At 39.5% G+C, this 22,221-nt stretch overlaps 1 protein-coding gene across 1 annotated transcript in view; it reads right to left on the bottom strand.

Moving 5' to 3' along the window:
• Positions 1 to 22,221, bottom strand: part of DUSP22 (dual specificity phosphatase 22) — a 42,789-nt gene that overhangs the window by 4,585 nt on the left and 15,983 nt on the right. The window contains exons 4-6 of the mRNA XM_030444892.1: positions 8,916 to 8,965; positions 3,497 to 3,571; positions 1,953 to 2,124 (exon numbers count right to left, since the gene is read on the bottom strand). Of these exons, the coding sequence (XP_030300752.1) occupies positions 1,953 to 2,124; positions 3,497 to 3,571; positions 8,916 to 8,965 (297 nt within the window). The remainder of the gene's footprint in view (positions 1 to 1,952; positions 2,125 to 3,496; positions 3,572 to 8,915; positions 8,966 to 22,221) is intronic.

Raw genomic sequence — 22,221 nt, 5'->3', positions numbered from 1 at the left:
CATAAGTACGTATTGTATAAACCCCCCTCCTTTTCCTTGATTTGAATCTGCTACTTGATAGCTCCATCTCACACTACAGGGAAGAGTGGAAATCACACCTGCTTGCTTTTTCTATTACACTCAACTTAATAGATCCTATCCCATCCTCTTCTGTTATTTCTTAGCCAGCCAGCAAATTTGAGTCCACCTAAGTAATTCCTGACAATCTTGTTGCTCTCTGTAGAAGCAGCAAGTAGACACCAACCTTAACTGTTCTGTCCCAGCGGGGATAATATGAATTTTTCAAGCCTTAACTTTCAAATCTTTGTTCTCCTTGGAGCTCAAGGAGAACAAAATAAAGGACATTGGGAGACAAAACCTCAACATAGCTTCTCGTTCCCATTCCTAGAATATCATAAGGTCCAGAGTCAAATCTGAAGCCTCAGGCTACCATGCAGAAGTTTGGAACTAGTGCAAACCATGTTGTGACCTTAGTGACTAAAACCCTTCCTAAGAACAAGATCAAAAGGACCCCATTCCAGAAACCTACAGGATACCCCCCTGCAGTGGCACAGCAAAACACTCATATTGCTGATATCTGAAAAAAGTTCACACCCTTGGCAGGTGGCATTATTCCCCTGACATCAGGTGTGTAAACAGACACCTGCTAAGGATGTGGTTGCTGTTGAGAGACAGTAGGAAACTACAGCCCAGCCAGTGACTACAGGTGGATATTTCTTTTTGCAACCTCCTGCCTCCCCCTCAGTGAAAAAAGGCAGAAGGTGCCATCCATGGTGAATGAAAAAAAAGAGACGTTACTGTCTTTATCAGGCTATTTGCATATAGCCTTAATTGTCATTGCTGCTAGCCCAGACCAATTAGAGTAGAAATGACTGTAAGGGAGGAAGGAGACAAGTCTGGGAAGTCCCCCTCTGACTTTTGTCTCTTGAAAATCAGTTACTCCACCATTTACATCAGTTCCAAACGATCCAGGAAATGTTCAGTTAAATATTAAAAAAACAAAAATATTTACAGTTGCAAATTGCACTGTGCAAAACAAATGCATATTTCTTAACTGAGCTTTCTGCAGCAGAATGAGAGAGATAGAATTAAAAAAACAAACCAACATCCTTTGCCTCACAAATTTTGCTTTCCAATTTTGGTTTGCTTCTGTTGCTGCTGATTTTTTAATAAGCACAAAGAGAGAATAGCAATATGCTGAGCAATGGAAAACAGAAGGGACAGCCAGAGTAGGCTGTTAACATAAGTGGAAGTAATTGGCAACCCACAGGGAGCAGGTCTTTTGCGTGGGATGGTTCTTTTTAGGGGAAAGAAACTATTTTCTGTTTCACAAAAAAAACTTTGCATTCTTACTGTTCCCTCAATTCTCCTAGTCCTACAAAGCCTTCAAAGGCTAAGAATAAAAAGGGTCAGATTTGAGACTGTTCTACACATCAGAAAATTTATTAAGTCTCAGCCACCGAAGGAGGAAGGGAACATGACACAAGTCATCATGAGAACCTAATTGAAGTCCTGGATAGAGAAATTTCTGATTATTACTTCTTTCCTGCTTACTATTCCAAATAAACATCTTAGGGGGAAACCCACTATTTTTATGTATCTGGTACTTAGAGGTGGGTCTTTCTGCTGCATTCTGAGCAACTTGCTTTTTAGTTTTCCCACATCTAAAACACTCTTGTATTGTGTCTTAGCACCCAGAAACCAATCAGTGGGTTGAGACCACAACTGGGCAGGAGGCTTCTCCAGATGTTGTGCTTTGTCTCTTCTCCCGCCCAGCATTCCTTGATACCTTCAGTTCTATTCACACCTTCCCAGTGGAGAAGGCAAGACCAAGAAGTCACGCCCTCAAAGAAAGAACAAACAGTCAGATAAACCACCCAGACCCCAAAATAATGAGCATGATCTGAGACTTGAGTTGTGTTTTACTGCTCATTTGCCTGTACTTCATTTACCTGGTGTACATCATGTTTTTCAAAGTCCTGTAGCTGCCTCTGGAAGCCCATGTTAGGATTGGCACAGGATCTGGCTGCACGGACAACAGACAGTGCATCTTCCCAACCAAAGTCTGTGATGGTCATGATGTAGGCAACTACCAGTGTTACACTCCTGGAGACACCTGCAAGGCTGCATGGAAAAGGAGGTGCAATAAATTGAAGTAGGGCTGTACTCCATCTGTCACAGTTGAAAACATCATTTCCCAACAGGAGACTGCTGTGTTGCTTGCCACCAGGAAGAACTATTACAATATTTGAGTTAAAAGATTTTAGTGCTGCTTCCTCAATTGCATCAGAACAAATCCATCATAAGGTCAAGAAAGTTCTGAGTGGCTACTGAGAAGGGAAAGGAAGAACTATTAAGTCTTCACAAAACCAGAGGACAGTGCACATGTTCTAAGTTAGATCGGGTTTTTAATAAGTCAGAAGTAAGTCACCCACTTTCTTTTGCTTATATAGATCAGAGCAGTGAAGTAAGACTGTTCCCTCTCCACCATGAATAAAGGCTTCAATTTTATGTTTTGTCTTGTTTTTTTCTCTTCCTGCTACCCCTGCACTGAAACACTGGGAAAAAGTAACAATAATTTGCTATTACTGGTGTGACAGCACTGAATAAAAACCTCCCAACTATTACTATTGTGAGTATAAAGCACGTGTTTGAGACAATTGCACCAGACTCTTTTACTTGTCATTTTGAGAACATTTTAGGCCTTTGAAATGCTTCACAAATTTAGATATATGGGTTTTTTTAAACCCTGACAGAATTCAGACAAATTATCCCTGTTTTAAATGCATGGAGACTGACCAAATTACTTGTACACAGTCCTATCATAACTTAATAGCAAACTGAGGATTTATGCTCAGGGTCTGTATACAAGTCCAGTGTTCACATCATGAGATGACTCTGATTCCAGACTCAGATATGTCAATTGGACAAAAACTGCAGGGACTACAACCAATAGCAGAGACCAAGAAAAAACACAGCCTTGGATTTCCTTTTCTGTTCTGTTCTCTGCAGTTGCAAGAGCACCTCTCCAGAGTCCTGCTATTAACAAATGCAACACTTGAATGATTCAGCAGTTTAAAGAAAAAAGAGGAAAAAATAAATTTCTGTTCAAAGGAATTTTTTTAACAACTCTCATGACACCAAACCACCCAATTTAGAAACCAATCATTCAAATTATGGAAATCACATCTAGAAATACAGTGATTAATATAATGGGAAATAAATAATATGTCTTTAGCCAATGCATTTGCAGTGAAATCATTCCTACAAAAATGTTTGATAAGAAGAGAAGGTGAAGAATTTCTTGGGCTCATTCTATCTCCAGGCAGTGCCCACCCCAGTGACTCAAAATTTATTCTTCAAATAAAGGGGGCATTTCAGTCCAAAAGGATTTTGCTATAAAACAGACAGAACCACTAACATTATTAAAATGGTAAACATCCAAATCAAGGTAGAGAAACCCTTTCAAAGCTTTTTTAGCAACTGGTATACATACCAATGAACTAGGCAGCCTTCACCTGTAAGTCGGCACTCATGGATAAATTTGATGCTCTCTCTGAAATGTCTTGCCCTGAAAACAGAAACAGAAGAGGGATGAAGAAAGTGCTCTATTTAGTAAAATCGCTACTTACAAAGAGAAAAATGTATTCGAAAGCTCACTTAATACTGTTTCTAGACTTTAGAACTGAATACAGGTCTTACAAGGTAAAGCCAGTGTCTGTCACTAAAATGCAAATCTCACTGGCATAGTTATTCTACACTCTTCTTGAAGAAGAAACTGGTATCTTAGGCACTACAGTGTGATAAACATTAACAGACCCTTCATTCTGATGACTGTCAAGTTAGTGCTTCATTTGTGTTCTATTCCTTTTTAAACCAGTATCTTGGCCATGCATATGCTCAGATGTCAGATAAAACTCAGCACAACCATGTCAACAGTTCTCAAGGTATAATGCCCTCACAAAAAAAGCACAAAAAGGCATCATCCACTGCCTACTGCCAGAACTTATGCTTAACTTTGACTTTAGCTCCTTTTTCAACCCATGTACTGGGAAGCATTGACGTGGCAAGACCTTGGGAACATGGAATCTCTCAAGAGACCTTTTGTTTTGCTGTGAAAGAAATCACAGTTCAAGCCCTGACTTCTTCATTTCCTTCCAGTTTCCCCACCTCAGACTGTCCTTATTAAGGGCATCAGTCAACCTCTTCCTAAAGCCTACCTTTTTAAAAGCAGTGGAGGGGAAAACTTGAAGTTTACAAACATTAAGGCTTCTACTCTCATTATCCTTTCCGCATGCCTCTTAATTTTAAGTGGGGTAAGTCTGAAGGGAAGTAACTGGCCAGATTTCATCATCTAAGTAAATCTGCAGCACTGCCTCTTTGCATCCCAGTCCCAAGGGGCTTATTCTACCTCTGCCTTGCAGACTGAAAAGCCTTTGGGCTGCCTGCAATTTGTTGCAGGTGCAAGCAGCACCTCTTAGTTCAACAGGGAAGGAATTCACTGTGGCCTTTGTATGTTACTGCTATTTAAGCCTGCAAGCAGCAGCAGTGTATGCAACCCACTGAGAAAGAGCTTCTTCAGGGGCAGTCAGTACCAGTCTTATTGGCAAAGACAAACCTGAAAATACCCTGGGCTAAACACCCATGAGACACAATGTCCTGTGCTCAAGATGTTTCCCCTCTCAGGGTGAATATTATACCACAAGGGTGAAAGAAAAAAACCAAAACCTCAGCTCAGCACCAGCAGCCACACAAAAATCAGGAATACCCACATAAAAGGAAGCTTCCCTTCCTGCCCAACAGTGCAGGTGCTGATACTATAAACACTCAAGATACAGAGGAGGGCAGTGACACAACAGAATGGCAGTGCTCATGGAAACTGCAAAGGAAATGATGGTTAAGGTGAAATACCTAAAGTACTCCTTCTCCAAGGCAGTTCTTGCATCACTAGATATAATAAGAGAAGAAGAAGACTTGAGTGACTTATTTGGAAAATCTCATGTCACTATGCAACCTCAAGCTTCAGGATGGCATTTAATCACAGGATTTTATATTTCTTCAGAAACCAATCAAGTATGTGGGATAAGTGAAGAAAAGGGACAAAGCCTTACAAACACATTTCTACTCAGACTATCACTATCTCCAAAACTTTTTCACTGACTGAGTTCTAAAAAATCATGGCATTCGGTTCTGCCTGGAGGATGTGAGTAGCTTCACATAAATGAACTCAGAAGACAAATGAGATGTTGGGCTGTGTGCACAAGAGGTGTTGCTATTGAACAATGAAGAAGCACTTATCTGAGACTGAATGGATCAGCCAGATGAAATCTAGTTGAGTCAGACTGCTAACATCCCAACCTCATACACTCATCTTTCCTCTTTCTAGAAAACCAGGCCAGTGCGGCTCCAAGCGAATTCACTTCAATCAAAAATTAAAAACACATTTTAGTTAAAACAGCTCAATGCTTTGGCTTGAAAGGGATCTGCAAGTGAACGTAACACCTTTGTAAGGTATTAAATATAGCTAGCAGCGAACTCAATCCACTCAGTTTTATTTGCCTTTCCTTACTGCTGACACTTAGTCTGCTGAAACAATGCTAAGTGTAGCCAAGTGTAAGTGTTTACAGGCATTCATTAAAATGAGATGAGAAATAGCCAAGCTTAGCATTAGTACTGCTCTGTAGAACCTTGGCCCCTCCTCATCTTGAGAGAAAAGGAGAAATTAATTCCTCTACAACTCTATGGTATCAGGGTCTCCACTGGCTCCAACAGACAGTTGCCCAAACTAATTTTCAAAGTTCTGGTACAAATTATATTTATCCAAAAAATAAGACTGAGGACCAGTTAGCTGTGTGGCAAGTGCCAGACACAAAGAAGACTGGCAAGTCTAACCACAAAACAGTTGATTACCATCTGTGACAGGAAAGCCCTTGACAAATGTGTTGATTTGCAGGCTATTTATTGGACTTCTAGTTCTAGACAATTTCTTACATGCTATCTGACTTCACATCTCCCAGATTAAAGCTGGGTCCTGAACTGCATCATCTTCACAGTGGGAAAACACCACAGGAAGAACCAGTACAGTGTCCCTACCATTTGTTTTAAAAGTTATCTAAACTTATGCATTAGCAAGCTGATTAATGCAAAACTAGGTTAAGGGCAGAGTTATGATTCACTTGTTGCTAGTCAGACTTCTACTAATATTATAAAGGTTAAAAAAGAAGAATTGATATCAGATAGAAAGAAGTATCTTGATGTTCCTTTCCTTCAGCAATGTAAATACAACAAAGATTCACCTACATTTCTTAACAGGTTTTCTGGTTTCTGTATTATCACCACTAACAGCCTGACTGTTGGAGGTTCATTCCTTAGAAACACATAGTCTAAGAGAAGCAGCTGGAACAGGGCAGGAAGGGAAGATTTTACTTCTACAGAATTAACATTTTAGCAACAGGTTCTATAGGAGATGACATTTCTGGAGAATTCAGTGGTCCAAGGTAAAATTCTCACAGTCCAGGGATAACACTCGTTTACCATCTAGGAAGCACCTTGTGTCTCAAAAGCAACTGCTTGATTCCTGTGCTTAGGACAGGAAGAACACAAGAGTAGAAGCAAGCTTTAGTGAACACCCACATGTTGACAGGGGAATCCCTGCTGTATTTCCCTGGCAATTCATTCCTCTGAGAAAGGAAGCTCCACTAAATGAGCTTACTAAAAGTAAATTTGAATTACACACATGAGAAAAAAAAAGTTTCCTTCTCTAAAACTGAGCTAAACTGAATAAAGAGCTCACAGCCCCAAAATTCTGTGGGAATTTTGGACCTTACCAACTTGCCACCAGCTGCGAAGTAGCAGCAAAGCTCCTGACAAAGCTGCTGTTGGGAGAGACAGAGAAGGCAGCAGTATGTACCTCAGTTGTGCCTGTCAACTATTCCTAAGAAAACACAAGGACCTGCAATGCAGAATGCTGCTTTTACAGCACCAGAATTCTCATCCTCTTTTGAAAGACAGAGAGAGATAAAGATGATGTAGAGGAAGCAATTCCCTTTCCTATTCCCCAGCTATGCCTCCCTCTGCAGAAGGCACAGGCTGTACTGCCAACTGCTCCTTGATAACACTGTGCCAAATCCTCACAGACTGAACAGGGACATCTCCCTCTTGCTTTCAAAAGACTGTAAAAAAAGCAAGCATTATTTGCAAGCATCATAATTTGATTCTAATTGAGGATCTGGACTATATAAAGCAAAAAAGAAAAATCAGTTACTCATCAAGTTTTATTTTAAGTGATAAAATGTATCAGTATTACAAGTAATGACAGTTGCTTTTAACAATGTGATACCAAAGGAAGTATTTTAGATGCTTACAGCATAACAGAAACAAAACACATGCAAATATTTATCTTCTTATAGAAGCTTTAAGAATTTTGGTACTGTGCCAGACAGCTCAAGGGCTGGAGGTGTTTTTTCAGTGTAACTCCTTGATATATTTAACTGTGAGGGAGTGGCTGAACTGTAGATTGATTAACATTCATCATAAATGCCATCCTTCCTCTTTACATTCCCAATAGATAAAGATCTCTATTAACAAAGGAAGCAGACTTGCAGAATATTTACAGAAATGCTAGAGATCTTACAGTACCAACAATTAATATGACAACATGTCAAAGTTTGCCTCTAATATCTTTTTTTCCTTTCCCAAAGGGATTTTTTTTACATTTATTTTTATTTTAACTACTAAGGTCATAAAAGGTGCCCATGACAAAGTCAGTCAGCTGTCTGCTTTCTGATTACCAATTTATCTTGAAATTTAGGGCTTTGGGGCATTTTTGTTGTGGGTTGGGGTGGTGATAGGGTGTGTGCGGTGTGCTTTTTTTCCCCTTCCCCTGAAAATCACAACAGAAATGTAGAATGAAAAGGCAAATCACCACACATCAAATGCCACACTGGAATCCTTCTAGGGTATGAAAAACACGTACTCTAAAAATATCCCCCGAAAGCATGAGCCAGAATATTGCTGTGATGTGAAAGAAAAGCAGTGCTGCATTTCCTTCTGTACCTACCAGGCCTCTTTCAACTACTTGTTTCTCTACAACACTTGGTAGCAGGATGTGGCTGAAACCCCCCTTACCTCTCCCCAGCATAAACAATGAGCTCTAGAAGAAAGAGTTGGTCACCATCCAAGTTCTCTTACAAAACCTGTTTTGATTTTTCTTTGGAATCAAGACTTGCTATGCTCAGTGGCTCAAGATACTAAACCAAAAGGCAAGTCAATTAGAGTTCGATGAATGTTAGAGGAGATGAGAAAGAGTGAGGCTGAGGCACCCCAGTTTCAGTACATATATCCTCAAGGCAAGAGTCACCACAGAGCAGAAATTCCCCACCATGCCAGCCCACTGCTCAGAGCAGCAGGGACTCCTAAGGCAAGTTCAAGAAGTCCAGGGCAGCCAGTTGCAGAGGTAGTTTGCACACTGGGACTTTATCTTGAAGGCCCACTGTAAGGAATGTATTTCAACCCCTGAAGTAACAGGCTGCATACCTCTTTCCAATATTTTCATTTTGTTAATGTCTGGAGACAACGCCAACAGAAAACAGCAGCCAAGCAAATGGATTTACAAAAATAGTGGCTAGAATAAGCTGAAAAAAACTAGGAGTAGGCCCACTGAAGAACTCCTGAAGTTTAAGGCTACAAATTAAACGTGATTATGTAGTGACTGCCCTAAAAATTCTTACAAAAAGCAGGGTCTGAATCAAAGTGGCTAGAATAAAGTGTTACCATGTTTTCTTAGCAGATTAAACCCCACATTTGTGTAATCCTTGTGAGAGATCAGATTCAGATCTTTCAGCTCACTGTAAAACAGGCATCACGGTACTGAGGAATTTCTGGGGGTTTGCGATTTATTTTTAAAGCAAACTTACAAGTTCTGTGAGGGTGAGTCAGCAGCAGGAATGCAGAGATACTTCACTCCCTGTGTAAAGAAGGAAAAAGGAATGAGAAGAAAATATCCAAGTGGAATACATTTATCTACCACCATTCAAGTCCTGCTCTAGACTGATGCAGCTTTACAGACTCTGAAGAAGGCACACTGTTAGTCAGACAAGCAGAGATCATCTCTACGCAGCCAAATTTTAAAACTGTTTTCACATCTGCTTTGATGCTATGACACCAGCACATAGCATAGTCATTCTTATCCCAAAGCCTAATAGCAAACTTTTTAAAATAGAGCATCTTGACTAAAAATGTCTCTTTTTCAAAATCTCATTTTTCTTACATTTCTAGCAAAACAAAGATGCATCTTCTCCCACACTTCTTTTTTCCACGAACAGATGCTACAACCTAAAAGCATCTGTGAGAAGCAGTTGATCCCATTGATCCCATTGATCCCAGTTTTTATCCCATTCAATCGTTTTTCTTTACCTTGCTGATAAATCAAGCAAAACCCATTTCAGAGATGAAACATGTTCCTGGTATGTGGGCTGGCTTTTATTTTTGGGAAAATTCAAGGACAATTGCAAAACTTGTACTTTTCTTAGTTAGCCTCACACAAAGTTAGCCTCACTTTCTCAGTCAGGTAGTATAAATTACAAGATTAGGGAAGTTAGATAACAATTTCTGATGCATTAAAAATGTTACTAGGTATATTTAAAACAACACTATACACTACTGCTTTGCATTGGCAACGCTCACTTTAACTGTCATTTTATTTTCAAAGCTTTTTGTCCTATGACTGTTAATAAAAAGAAACTTCTGAAAGCGTATTTAAGTAACTTCTCAAATAGGACTTCCAAGAATAGAGGCTGCAGCTCAGACAGAAAAAGTACATTGTTCATAGGGAGCCTTGCAACTTATCTCAGATGCAGTTATGAATTTTTCAGATGTACTTATAAAGATAATGATTCACACCAAAAGGTCTACCATAAAATGTGCCTTAGCTTATCTTTCTGTAACAATGCAAAGCCCTGTCATAACCCTGCACGTTCAACAACACACATGAAAAGTCACACATTTATTTGTAAGAGATCCTTTGCCAGCAAGGTGAAAGGCAGTATGTGTCCACAAAACACTTAATTTGCAAACTGGGATGGGGGTTGAAAATGTCATTGCTCAGCTCCAGAGGCTGCCTGAGACAGCATCTTCTCCAGCACCTCCTTTGCTTTGGTGACTCAGAAACTTCTCTTTAATTTCTCCTGTGTGCACCATGTTACCTCGCTTGCCATCATCTTACACCAAAAGGGAATCCCTTTTATAAAAGGTCCTGACCCTTGGCACCCTAAAATACCACTGTGCAAGATGCATGGACTTCACCACTATGACAGAAAGGATGTGGTGATACCTCATAGCAATCTCTTCACCACCACTTACACGTGGCACCAGCCATTTTCTCAGACCACTTGCAGCCACTGTCTTCCCCACAGCCAGACAGATTTGAGGACCTGCCCTGTCACCACCGTGCTTTTCCAGACTTCTTCACTCTGACAGGTCACCCCCAGCATGCCACAACCAGAGGAGAGCTGCTTCTGACTATGGTCATCTGGTTCAGGGAAGGCACAGTCAGAGCAGGGAAGTCTCAGCAGACAGTGCCAAGCATGGAGATGGAGACATGGCAGTGTCTGATGATGGAAAATGTACCATCAGGACAACACCAAGCCAGTGGCATTTTGCATGAAAGCAGCATAGAAAAATGCAGCTGAGGGGAGAGAGAGAATGAAGTCAGGTTGCAAACCAAAGCAGCTTGCTGCTGGAGGCAACAGCATTGACAAGTATTAGTCCCTCTTGCCTTGTATCAGGAAAAGGGATGCCTGCTGTGGGAAGCCAGGCTGGCTATACAACCATAAGCTGATCCACAACAGCTTGCACAGATATATTAATTTGGAAAGACATAGCAGTAGTATATATATTGATAGGCTGTGGAGCCAAGGATGAGAATTATATTGTGACAGATTAGTTACGATAAGTATCTTGTATGACGCATCTGAGAGGTTTATCTTGAACACTAGTATCACTTCAAGTGACTCACTCCAGTAGAATGAGGGCCTGTGATCTGAAAGTAAATTTACATGCTATTCTTTCCTCCACACCTCTAGACAACTCCATGCCACTAATTCTGCACCACCAAGGGAAAAGAACAGGAAAAAAATTGAAGGCAGGAGATGAGCTAACTCTGAAGCGCAGTACATGCCAGAAGGTTCACTCCTCCAGCATGCACTGACACCAGCTGTTCCACAGATTTTAGAAGCTATGGCACATGCAGAGTGCTCTTCACAGGCTGAGTGCGGAGGGGTTTTCAGATTGTGTTCACTTTAAAAGCAGAAGTAGCACCAGCACAACCTTTAGGACCCACAATGTTCTTTTTTTTGTCATGGCTGGCTAGTTCCCACTACCACAAGCAAGCATGAAACTCGCCTATGAAAGACCACACACGTTACTGAATGGCTCATCCAGAGCCTGATCCTGGAGGTCTTCACCACTTAAAACTCCCAGTGAAGCCCACAGCACACTTTTCACTGTTGTGATCACAAATGCTCAGCAACAGCTATTAGCTTTATTAATACAGCTTCTCAGACAGGAGATCCCTAAAGTTACTGGAATTTGGTACTGTGACCAATGCATGTCACTCGTATGGTGCTTTTGGAAGGCTGTGGTGATGGACTCCTCCCTGTGAGGAAATAATCACACACTCAACTCAGAAATAGTTAGAGGTGGGATCTCACAAGTACTGTGCAGGTGACCTAATCTGAATCCCACAAAAATCAACAGTGAAACTCTCAGTGACTTCGACTTAAACAGTTTGGTCAGATTTGGTAACTCCTGAGGATCCCACCCTACCATCAAGTTTTGCTTCTCTTGGTTGATATAACAACCATAATAATAGGTTCAAACATCTTGCATCAAAATCGAATACCTGAAATACAATAACATGAAACTGTATGGGGAAAGTATTCATAAATGCAACTCCAAAGGAACTGCTGTGTAGATGTGGAAATCAACATCTGTTGATTGCTGGAATTAGTTTTTCGGTGCTTATGCTGGATAGATTTTCTTTTTTAAACATTGGCAATGGAAAGATACTAATCACTGAACTCTGTTCTCCATGACTGTTCAGAAGAAAACTCAGCTACACAGAATCACGTTTCTGTTTGTGCCAAAGACTATTAAGACTATTAACCTTCCTCTGCACATACCCTGCAGATAACATCTAAGAATAGTCCCAACAGGATCTTTCAAAGCAGAACAGCTTATGCCAAACAAACAAGTAAATACCTACAACATTTTAGACAGGGTACTAAGCATGCAAGAAAGATAGACACATCACTATTTTATTACCTAGCAGTTTGTTTGCCCTTCAGAAACCTCAAAGCAAGTAAATGTAAGAAGGTAACAGTCACTGAAACAGCAACTAAACCAGAGTAGGTTAAATCAAGAGCCTTTTCAAGAGTCAAGCAGACCAGCTCCTGGTGAATATTTCAACAAATGCTGAATCAGTACCTACCCTGCAGTTTCATTAAATAAACTTGAATATGGTTGCAGATGCAGTATCCAAAGTTGAACCAAAACTGCATATTCATAATGATGGGAAGACAGATACAGATTTTATGTCAACCATATCGAAGTCTTTATTTTATTAATTCATTTTTTAAAATGAACTCTTTCTTACTCCCTAGGAGTGACAGTTATCTAAGAATTCTTCAGTGGATGAAGGACAAGAACAATTTAAAACAGGTATTTCACCAATTCATCTACAGATGCACAGAATAGCTACTTGTCCCAAAACACAGTATTTGTTCAAAGCAAAGAAAAAGGCTTGCAATTAGAAACCTGATGAAAAGAGAAATAGTTTTTTAAATACTACACGAAATAATACACCCACTTTATTTATTGAATACTGCTGCTAATATTTTTTTATTCAAACATTTTTTCAGATGACAGCTGTGTCAGTCATGTCTTATCTCTCCAAACAAGTTTTCTTCCCAGACTACCCACTTTTTTTAAAAAAAAGCAATCCCACCTTTTTGCTAAACAGAAGTTCTGAATGTTCTCAGGTAATGAAACATGCAATACATATGGAATGCATTCAAAATCAAGCTCTGAAGTCAATAAGATGCTGAACGCAGCTTTCTTCTGCTCATCTCGACTCACTACTACTTTCTACTTGTTACTTCTAAAACATTGCTCACTTTCCTTTCTCCATCACCTTCACCATCAAACAGCCCTACCCTCCAACACACACACTTCTCCAAACCTACTCCTTACTCAAATGATGATCCTAACTGATGCCTTCCCCAGATAAAACCAGTACTCCCATATCTCTTGCTGTATTTAACCTGTCAAGATTACCCCCCTAGAATCCAGTAAAATAAAACATAATTTACTTTTCTGTTTTCTGTTTCAGCAGAGTAACCACCAAAACTAGATTTCTGCTCCCTTAGGCCCTGAAACTAAATGCTACAGTTAAACCGATACAGTGAGAGCGAACAAAACTAGAGCAAGTATTCTGATTTCAAGATTGTCAAAGTTGAAACAAGCGAGAGTTAAGAAATATTGCTAAAATTCACTGTTATTTGACAAACAAAAAAAACCATTTGCACGATTTCAACACATTCTGTAACTGTCAGTTCTGCTGCAGTGAGTAGTGAAGTGTCAAAACCAAAAATGTTTAGGCACACACACATAGGTATGGAGGCTTTACTGGTTATTAACAGAATTGGAGTCATTTCCAAATCTCTAATTATTTTAAAGATCAATCTACTAATATTGGAAACTCACATCTGGAAGTCAGGAAGACTATTGAACTAGAGCTCTGTAATACCACTAGCTTTTAAATAAGCTAATTAAATCTTCGTTAGTAAATCCAGTATTTCATGTAGCGCTCAGGAAACATAACAGTCCAGTTCAAGGAACACTGTTTCTATTCTACTTATCTATTATTTATTTTAAAAACTCCAGTTTCATTTTAACTAAACTTGTAAAAATTGGTATTTGGGTTTTTTTTAGTAGAATACATAGAATTTTACAGTAGGAAAATGACACATCTACAAGTGCTGCATATCAGATAATGGGTCAGTGACTGAGAATAGGATCTCTAAAGAGCACATACAAAGTTCATTGTTCAATACCAAGAATAATTTCAACTCCCAAATAGGCTAAGGTGCTAAAAGTACTGTGAGACAAATGAGCACCTATATGGATGTTTGCTCCTTTGTAATGATCAAAGACATTCTGAAGTCATCGAGAATGATGCTCAGATTTATTACTCCCTAAATCACATTAAATGCAGCTTATCCCGGAAAGAAAAACTGTCCAGTGAATTTTATATAAAACTGAGTACTCAAGCAAAATAGCATGCATAAGAGTAAGACAAAGGACTAAAAACGCTACTCATTTTTTCATTTAGTTTAGTGGATTTTCCAAGTAATGTTTTTTTACAGATATTCTCAGAACCTTGTCCCCACCACTACGCTATATATATTTCTCAGTGTCTAGTCAGGACTGGAAACATGAATCCAGAACTTAAGATGTTAAAAGGCAAGAAGAGAGGGCAAAGAACCTAAAATGACAACATTTCTAAAGCCAGGCAGTGGGGGGAAGGGGTTGTAAAAAAAAAAAAAAAAATTCAGAAAGAGCAGGGCTGTATTTTTGGGCAGTAAACCTCTATTTAAATTTATGTAAAGATACTATCAACGACTTCCAAGAAATTTTTTTTAGAACCTAAACCCCTAAACTTAAATTTGTGAACACAGATGCAAATAGAAAACCTCCAGCACCTGGCAAGTTCTTTCAGGTTAGTCAAAAACCCTGTGTTAATTTGAGTCGTCACATCAACAGATGAGGGCAGGATGACTTATTTTTGTTTAGGGGCATTTCAGCAAAAAAGCTCAAGTGGAGAACTGCCAGCACGAAGCTCCTTCAAGCCAAGCCAACAAGAGTTTATCAAGGGTTTTGTCCAATAATGCACCACACTGAACCTGCTAAACTGAAAACCATTTGGCCGTTTGTTTGTCCTTTCAGTTACTTTCTGTAGCAATCACCACTGGTGCTGATTTCATTAATGACTCATAGAAAATACATTTGTGTTTCAGAAAAAAAAAAAACCAAAAAACCTACTAATTGACTTTAGTGAACAGAGTCAGGTTTGTTTCTAAAAAATACTATAAATGAAATTGAAATTACATGAAAAAGATCAACAACAAAGTGGTAAGCTCCTTCAACAGAATTTATATTATCTTGAATAATACTATAGTTTTTACAAGTCATGGTTTTGTTAGGAAGTAGTCTCAGTGACACTTTTCAGAAGCATTAATGCTGGAACATTCCAAGCACATATATAAAGTGTCCTGTTAAAGCGTGCCTTCCCCATGTCTCTATCACCCCTTTCTAAAAAGATAAAAGAGGAATGTTGAAGAGTTAGGGATTCTACTTGCACAGAGAGCTGCACATGCTATTCCTAATTCTAACACTTAATTACAATTCTAATCTGGCTCCCCTAATGGAATGCTGAGTACAAGTAAACCCTAGTGGGTTAATCCTAAATTGTGGTTTATCTCCTTTAGGACACACCAAGAATATCTGAAGGGCTGTATCAGCTGAGAGGAAGGACCCTGTTAGTTTGCCTTGATTAGGTGATATATTCAAACCCCCAGGCAAGTCAGGGCACCTCTAACATCAGAGTAAAACTTATCACCCTTGATCCCTAACCCTCAAAGGGGGTTTCTGAGTACTGCAGTCAAACATAACCCACCTGCCTCTCTCTTTCATGGAATGATGGAATGTGACCTCTACACCCCTGGAATATACTCAAATTATATGTGTGACACTCTGTGATCACCTCTGCACAGAGCCAATCAGAGCATTTGATATTATAATCAATGCTGTATCCAAGCAATGAGAAACACAAGACATTTACTGATCTAAACATCCCTCGTGCAAACAGCCTGACATTGAAAGCTTTGGAGGATCCTCTCCTCCCTGCCACCTGGCACTATGGGAACATCCTTCCCCTGACACAGCTAGCGAGTGCTGAGCAATTCAAACACTGAACTAACTCACTGCATCACCACAGCATCTCCCGCCAAGCATAGCTCATGATGAAGGCCTGGTCTGACACACTTTAAAAGCTGCTTTGTGACAGCCTCTCAGAGGCTTCTCAGCAGGCTACCAATGTAATTTTGAAAAATTAGGCAGAGCTCCCCAACTTCACGAGCACAGCCAATGCCAGACAGGGCATTACTTCAAACTGCAGAGAATCTTCTGGTGCCGCTACACCTGAAAGAAAAATGGTAGCTATTTTGCTCAGAACGGTCTTCTGAAACATCTCATGAGATGTTTCACCCTTAACATGAAAAGGCAGTGAAACATTGCAGAAGAAAGTTGAGTTTTTATTAGAAGTGTTTGTAAACTTCCTCTTGACAGTTGCACAAAGGCAGCTTTCAACACTGATGAAATAAGACCATAGCACTATACATACAAATGTAAGTCTGACTTAACTAAATTGTTAATTAGCAGAGCTGATCTTTATACAACAGCAGTGATCTGGTGATATGATATTAGAAACCCTGATTTTGAAGGCTGTCTTGTCATTTCCCTCTCTAATAGTTTCTATGAGTCTTTGGGCTGGATACCAAAGAAAGCAGAGCTCGTGCAGAGAACATGTTGCTAAACCATATTCAGAAGGGACTTCTCTCATAATGTCATTAAAAGCAAAGTTGTTCATATATGAATGGCCTCCTACAGGTCAAAGCCTCTGTATGCTACCCAATGTTGTAATGTGGTTTTAACAGACTGGTGGGTCTCACTGTGAGCTCCCTATGTCCAGAACTAGCACATCCTTTTCTTTTTAAAAAAAAAAAATAGGGCTGACTGGTTTCCCAGTATTTCCCTATTTAGTTATTTTGTGTTAAGCAGAGATATGCTTTCTGGACTGGTGCCTGTGTGAGGATATATCTTTAGCTCACAGAACCAAAGAAAGCACTATGTCAGCTTTCAGAACTTAAGACAGTTATCAGCTGGGGGACCTGGGGGTACAGCACAGCAATTCCTTCTTCTGTTTTAGCACAGGCTAATCCTTGTTATACATGAATACAAAAAATTCAGTCCGTCCAGAATGGGCAACCATGGAAGAAAGAAAAAAGTTTCTAGAATCTGGTGCTGGAAAGAATCAGAAAACTAAAAGGATATTATGATCTCTCGCTTCAAAACTTCACTAAAAGCTTGCTAATAGCAGATACGATGGGTTTCTATAACAAAACCAAAATAGTTGAAAAAATACTATTCATAAACTATGCTAAGCAGATCACTTGCATTGTGCCAGAGCTGCACATAATAATAAATTATATACTATTATATTAATTATTAGAGAATATAACAGTTTTCCTTTCGTAAAAAAACTGCACATGTAGAGTCTAAAGATCTTTTGTAAATGTGCAAGTCACTTCCAGCTAAAACCAGATTAAGATTTAAAACGTTCAGACAGACTTGAAAAATATGGAACGAAATTCAGATCTTGATGGAAGCTGATATGAATGCATTATCTACACCAGGTCTGCAGGCTATGCCCATTTGATATTAGAAACATTTCTCAGTTTTGATAGGTATCCAGTCATTTAGCTCTTCACTTTCCTCCTAACGTCTGGATTTATAAGCTAGTGATACACTTTTATTTTTGATTCATTAACTTGGTCCAGTACTTCCTCTTGTGATTTCCCTAGCTGCAATTTTTTCCATCCTTAACACCTTACAGAAAAGGTGTATCACAGCATTCAGCAGTGATAAAACTGGTGCAGAGGAGCTCCTGAGTAGCATCCTTATTTTTCTACAATTTCTATTCCTCAGACTTACTGGTTCTGTTCCAGTTAGAATCTTTGTGTTACCTGCATTGTGGTAATACATTTGACTGTTAACTCAGGAACATTTTTAATTGTGATCTTCCCTTTCAGTTCAGCTTCCTATATATTGAGTATTTGAAGACTTATTTTTACACCTTAATTAAATTTTTTAAATTTGCAAGGAAAAAAATTATTTTTCATAAGATGGCCTTGACTGTGATTTTTTTTTTAATTATTAAAGAAATAGTTCATTTAAGTTGTGCTGGCTGCACAAGTTAACAGACATCAATCATCTCTTCTCTACCTCCCCCCACCCCTCCCACAAAACAGGGGGGTAGATAGTCACCCACTTTATAGCCATCCATTCAGGAGAAAGGGGAGAAAAACACACTGCTCTGGAGCTAATATGTGCCAGATTAACACCATATTATTTATGACATCAGGAAGCAAAGAAAAAAACCCCTAACCTGTCCTCTGCAGGTACTCTGGGTAACTATGCAGAATGAGGGGGAACTACTAGCTACAAAGCTAGTATTTTAAGTTAAAGAAGATCAAATTTTCAATGAGTAGGATCAAATAAATACTTTTTAGCAACCAGAAAACATTATTGCAATATTTTAAAAATTCCATACACTGCTTTAACATCACTCATTGTTTGGTGAAAAAATACCACAAGCAGCAATACTTAAAACAGAATCACCTCTGCTATGCAAGTATTACAGGGACACAGACTGGCTGCTCACATGAAATGGAGATGCCTGAAACAGCTGTGAAAGATGTTTGAGCAGAGAGAGATGACAATACCATCCAATCAAAAAAATCAGTTATGTTTTGTTGGGTTTTCATTTACTTATACTTCATCCAAATTACTTGAACTGTAATTGAAACCACCACATATACTGATATATTCTTTCCTCATCTGAAAAAATGACACAGTAAAAATAAAACAAGTATTCTGCAGCAATAGAAAACAAAGTAAGAAGAGACAAGACATGCATACAGAAGCAGTACACACACAAAAACCTATCAATACACTTTGTCATAAAGTTTTTGTGGCAGAGGACAGTACAGGAGTGCCCAGGTAACCTGCTGTTGATTTAAGATGTACATCACTGTGATCATTATGATGTCTCCATGATAAGTGCAGCACACAGAGCTTCCTGTGACACAACAGGGGTCAGGCTGACAATGATAATCCTATAAATAAATTCACTCCAAAGAACTCCACAAGCACAGGCATCTGGTAATGGGATTCAGGTATTTACTAGATCAAACCTCTGTTGCAGGTCAAAAGCAACAATCAGACTACTAGTAGCTGGCAATGGTATGTTGGCCCATTGAAAGAAGCCATACACATCCTGATAGATGGACATCCACAACAGTTACCACAACTGGCAGCACCTCAAAGCATCTCGGATCTATCAGGAATGTGAAATGCTCTGGCTGTAAAGGGCAAAGCTCAAAAAGCTCTGTAACCCAGCCTGTCCTGAATCAACTTCCAAAGAAAAACTGAGCATGCAGGAAAATCCCCTGTTGCCTCTGGCAGGGTATTCCAACAGTTGCTTACCTTCAAGAGAAAAAGTTTTGCTTCCAGTCTGAGTCTATGTGATATCATTTGTCAGCCATATGTATCATGCTGTTCTATGAGGTGGGTCCTCCATATGAGGACCTGGGGAATGTTCATCCATCCCCACCTCTCCCTGCAGATAATACCTCTCTGTGACAGGGCCAGAGTGACTGTCTGAACAAAACTTCTAGCACCCCTTCCTCCCTCAGGATTCAAGCTGTACTCCTCCCTGCACTACACACAGTAGCCTTCTCAAGCTTGTCCAGGTCCCTCTGAACAGCATGCTGTCCTTCAGGCATGTCAACTGCACCACTCAGCTTGGCATCATCTGCAAGCTGGTCTGCACTGATGATGCACTTGATTCCTCTGTCTATGTCACTGGTGAAGATCAATAATACAATGAAGATCCCAGTATGGAGCCCTGAGGTAACTTGTCTCCATATGGACACTGAGACATTGATCACTACCCTCTGGATGTGACCATCCAACCTACTCCAAACAGTCCTGCCAAATCCATCTCTCCAATTTAGAGAGAAGAATGTCACGGGGGAGTATGTCGAAGTCTTTACAGAACTACAGAGAGCTGACAACCTGCTGGATAGATCCAGCAGGTCACTGCCAGATACAGTATTATTTAAAGCACACTCTGAGATATGTTTCTCCATCTGCCTTTTGGTATCTCTCAAATTCGAAACAGAAATTTTTAAACCTGAACTTGCTGAGAAATAGATTAGAAAGCAGGTGGCAAGAAACTTAATTATTCTCCTCTGTATACGGCTTATGTGTGGATTTATAAAACATCTGTGAGTGACTGTTGCATGGGCAGCCATCCAAAGTGCTCTGGAGGAGCCAACTTGATTCACGAAGGCTGCTGCCTCTGTGCCTCTGCAGGAACACACACGGTGTTGCTGGACATCACTCTTACTCAGGAGGTGACTTCTGTGCATCTGAAATAACAAACCTTGTTCCACACAGCATGCAGTGCTTTCTCTTGGACAGGCTACCAGTTACTTGTAGTTTGGTTTTTTTTTTGTGATGGGGTTATGAACCTGCATTTTTAAACTACAAAATGCTTATTACCTAAATGGTTAGGATCCTGTAGAGCAATGGTGTATTTCAATGGAACAATATCCTCTGGATGCTCTTTAAGCATAAATTAATTTCAGGATTGTTTTTATTCAAGGACAAATTTCCTTGAAACAGTTTATTAAAAAAAGAACTAAGGGGCAATATGGCAAGACAGTTCAGGACAAATCTGGCAAATTCTTTCCCATCTAAATCACTCAAAGATTTATAGAGCAATTCTGTGTCTTGTATTTAATGCAGGCTGCCAATGTCTAAGGGTATAAAGTGTTTTGGAATACAACTGATTCTTATACTTATTTTTTCCAGTTATTCCAATATGCAGGAACTTCCCAAGGTCAAACTTTGATTGTGAGCCACCAATAAATCAGACACTCATGAGGATTTATAAATGATCATTGAAATCAAGTCTGAAACCAAATTTCAGTAAGAAAGCATTCTTCTTCCAATACCTTGTGTTAAATTCTTCGATTGTTTTCTAATTGATTAACAACTTAAGAGGAACTAAGCAGCATATATGTATATGATGTATAAAATGCAGAGGAAAGCACACTTTTTAAATAGTGCTGTATTTTAAGCAATCAAGTAAAAATTATCTGTAACATATGAGGGGCAATGCAATAAGTTACTCCAGTGGAAAATAATTTTGCAGTCTGTAGCAAGTCTGTAGTTGGTGTTCACCACATACTCTGATGTTTACTTTAACTTCTTGAGTATTGCATTCTTAGGGACAACAAAGCTAGATCAGTAGTTTTCACTCTCTACCCACCCCTCTAGGTGCTTTATCAGAAATACTATTGCATCAAAGCAGTCATTACTGAAACTTCAAAATCTGGCAGGCAAGATACGGGTAATTTGTGATCTCTGGGAGCTAGTGTATGCATCCATATTTATTTGTTCCACAGAGAGACAAAAAAGGCCAAACCTTCTTTGGTAATGTTACTACAACACTACTGCGTTTTCCATGTCTAAAAACACCTTCCACAGCATGCACAAAAAGCGTTAAGTATTTGCAGCTTTTCCTCTTGGTTGACTAGGAAATACTTGAGATAAAATATTGTTAGCAGAAGATGACCGTAACCACCACAGTGCAAGGAAAGGGAAAGCACTCCCATTTGACTTCAGTGGACTTAAGATCAGACCCTGCGCACAATGTGGATATGCAAGCTGTAACAAACCTATCTACAGCCTGGCAAAGATGTAAATAACAAAGTTAATAATACAAAGAAAACAGATGTTTTCTAGGCTCTTGTTCCTAAACAGAAGCATCTAGTTGCCAACAACCAGCACAGTAAGACTATGAATGGCAAAGTAATTGCTCAGCTCCTAAACAAATGAAATTTTAAATCCTTCCACTACTTTAAAAACTGAGAAGTTAATAGTTGTTTTCCAGAACAGCACATAAGGGAGTATATTGCATGCTGAGAAAATAGAAGGCATGGTTGCAGAAACATTTCATTTAGAAGCAGGGATGAACAAATCAAGTCCATCCTCAACCTGCCCCTACTTGTTCCAATGCCACAGTAACTTCTGGGACACTAGTGTGAACCAGTTTGGGAACAGACAAATATAATTCTTCCTGTCTTTTGTGGGAGTGACTAGAAAAAGAAATGGTGACTTGTATATATTTAATCCTCAAAAGCTCCCAGGATGTACCTACCATGCAACTTCACAGAGGAGATGTACTACAACAAGCAAGGTGGCAGCACGCGGGCTGCCTAAACTACCAACATCACAAGAAACACTGGCCTGAGG

This window comes from Calypte anna, chromosome 2 (assembly GCF_003957555.1).
Source record: "Calypte anna isolate BGI_N300 chromosome 2, bCalAnn1_v1.p, whole genome shotgun sequence".
NCBI classification, from domain to species: Eukaryota; Metazoa; Chordata; class Aves; order Apodiformes; family Trochilidae; genus Calypte; species Calypte anna.
This window is presented reverse-complemented; position numbering and strand designations above follow the sequence as displayed.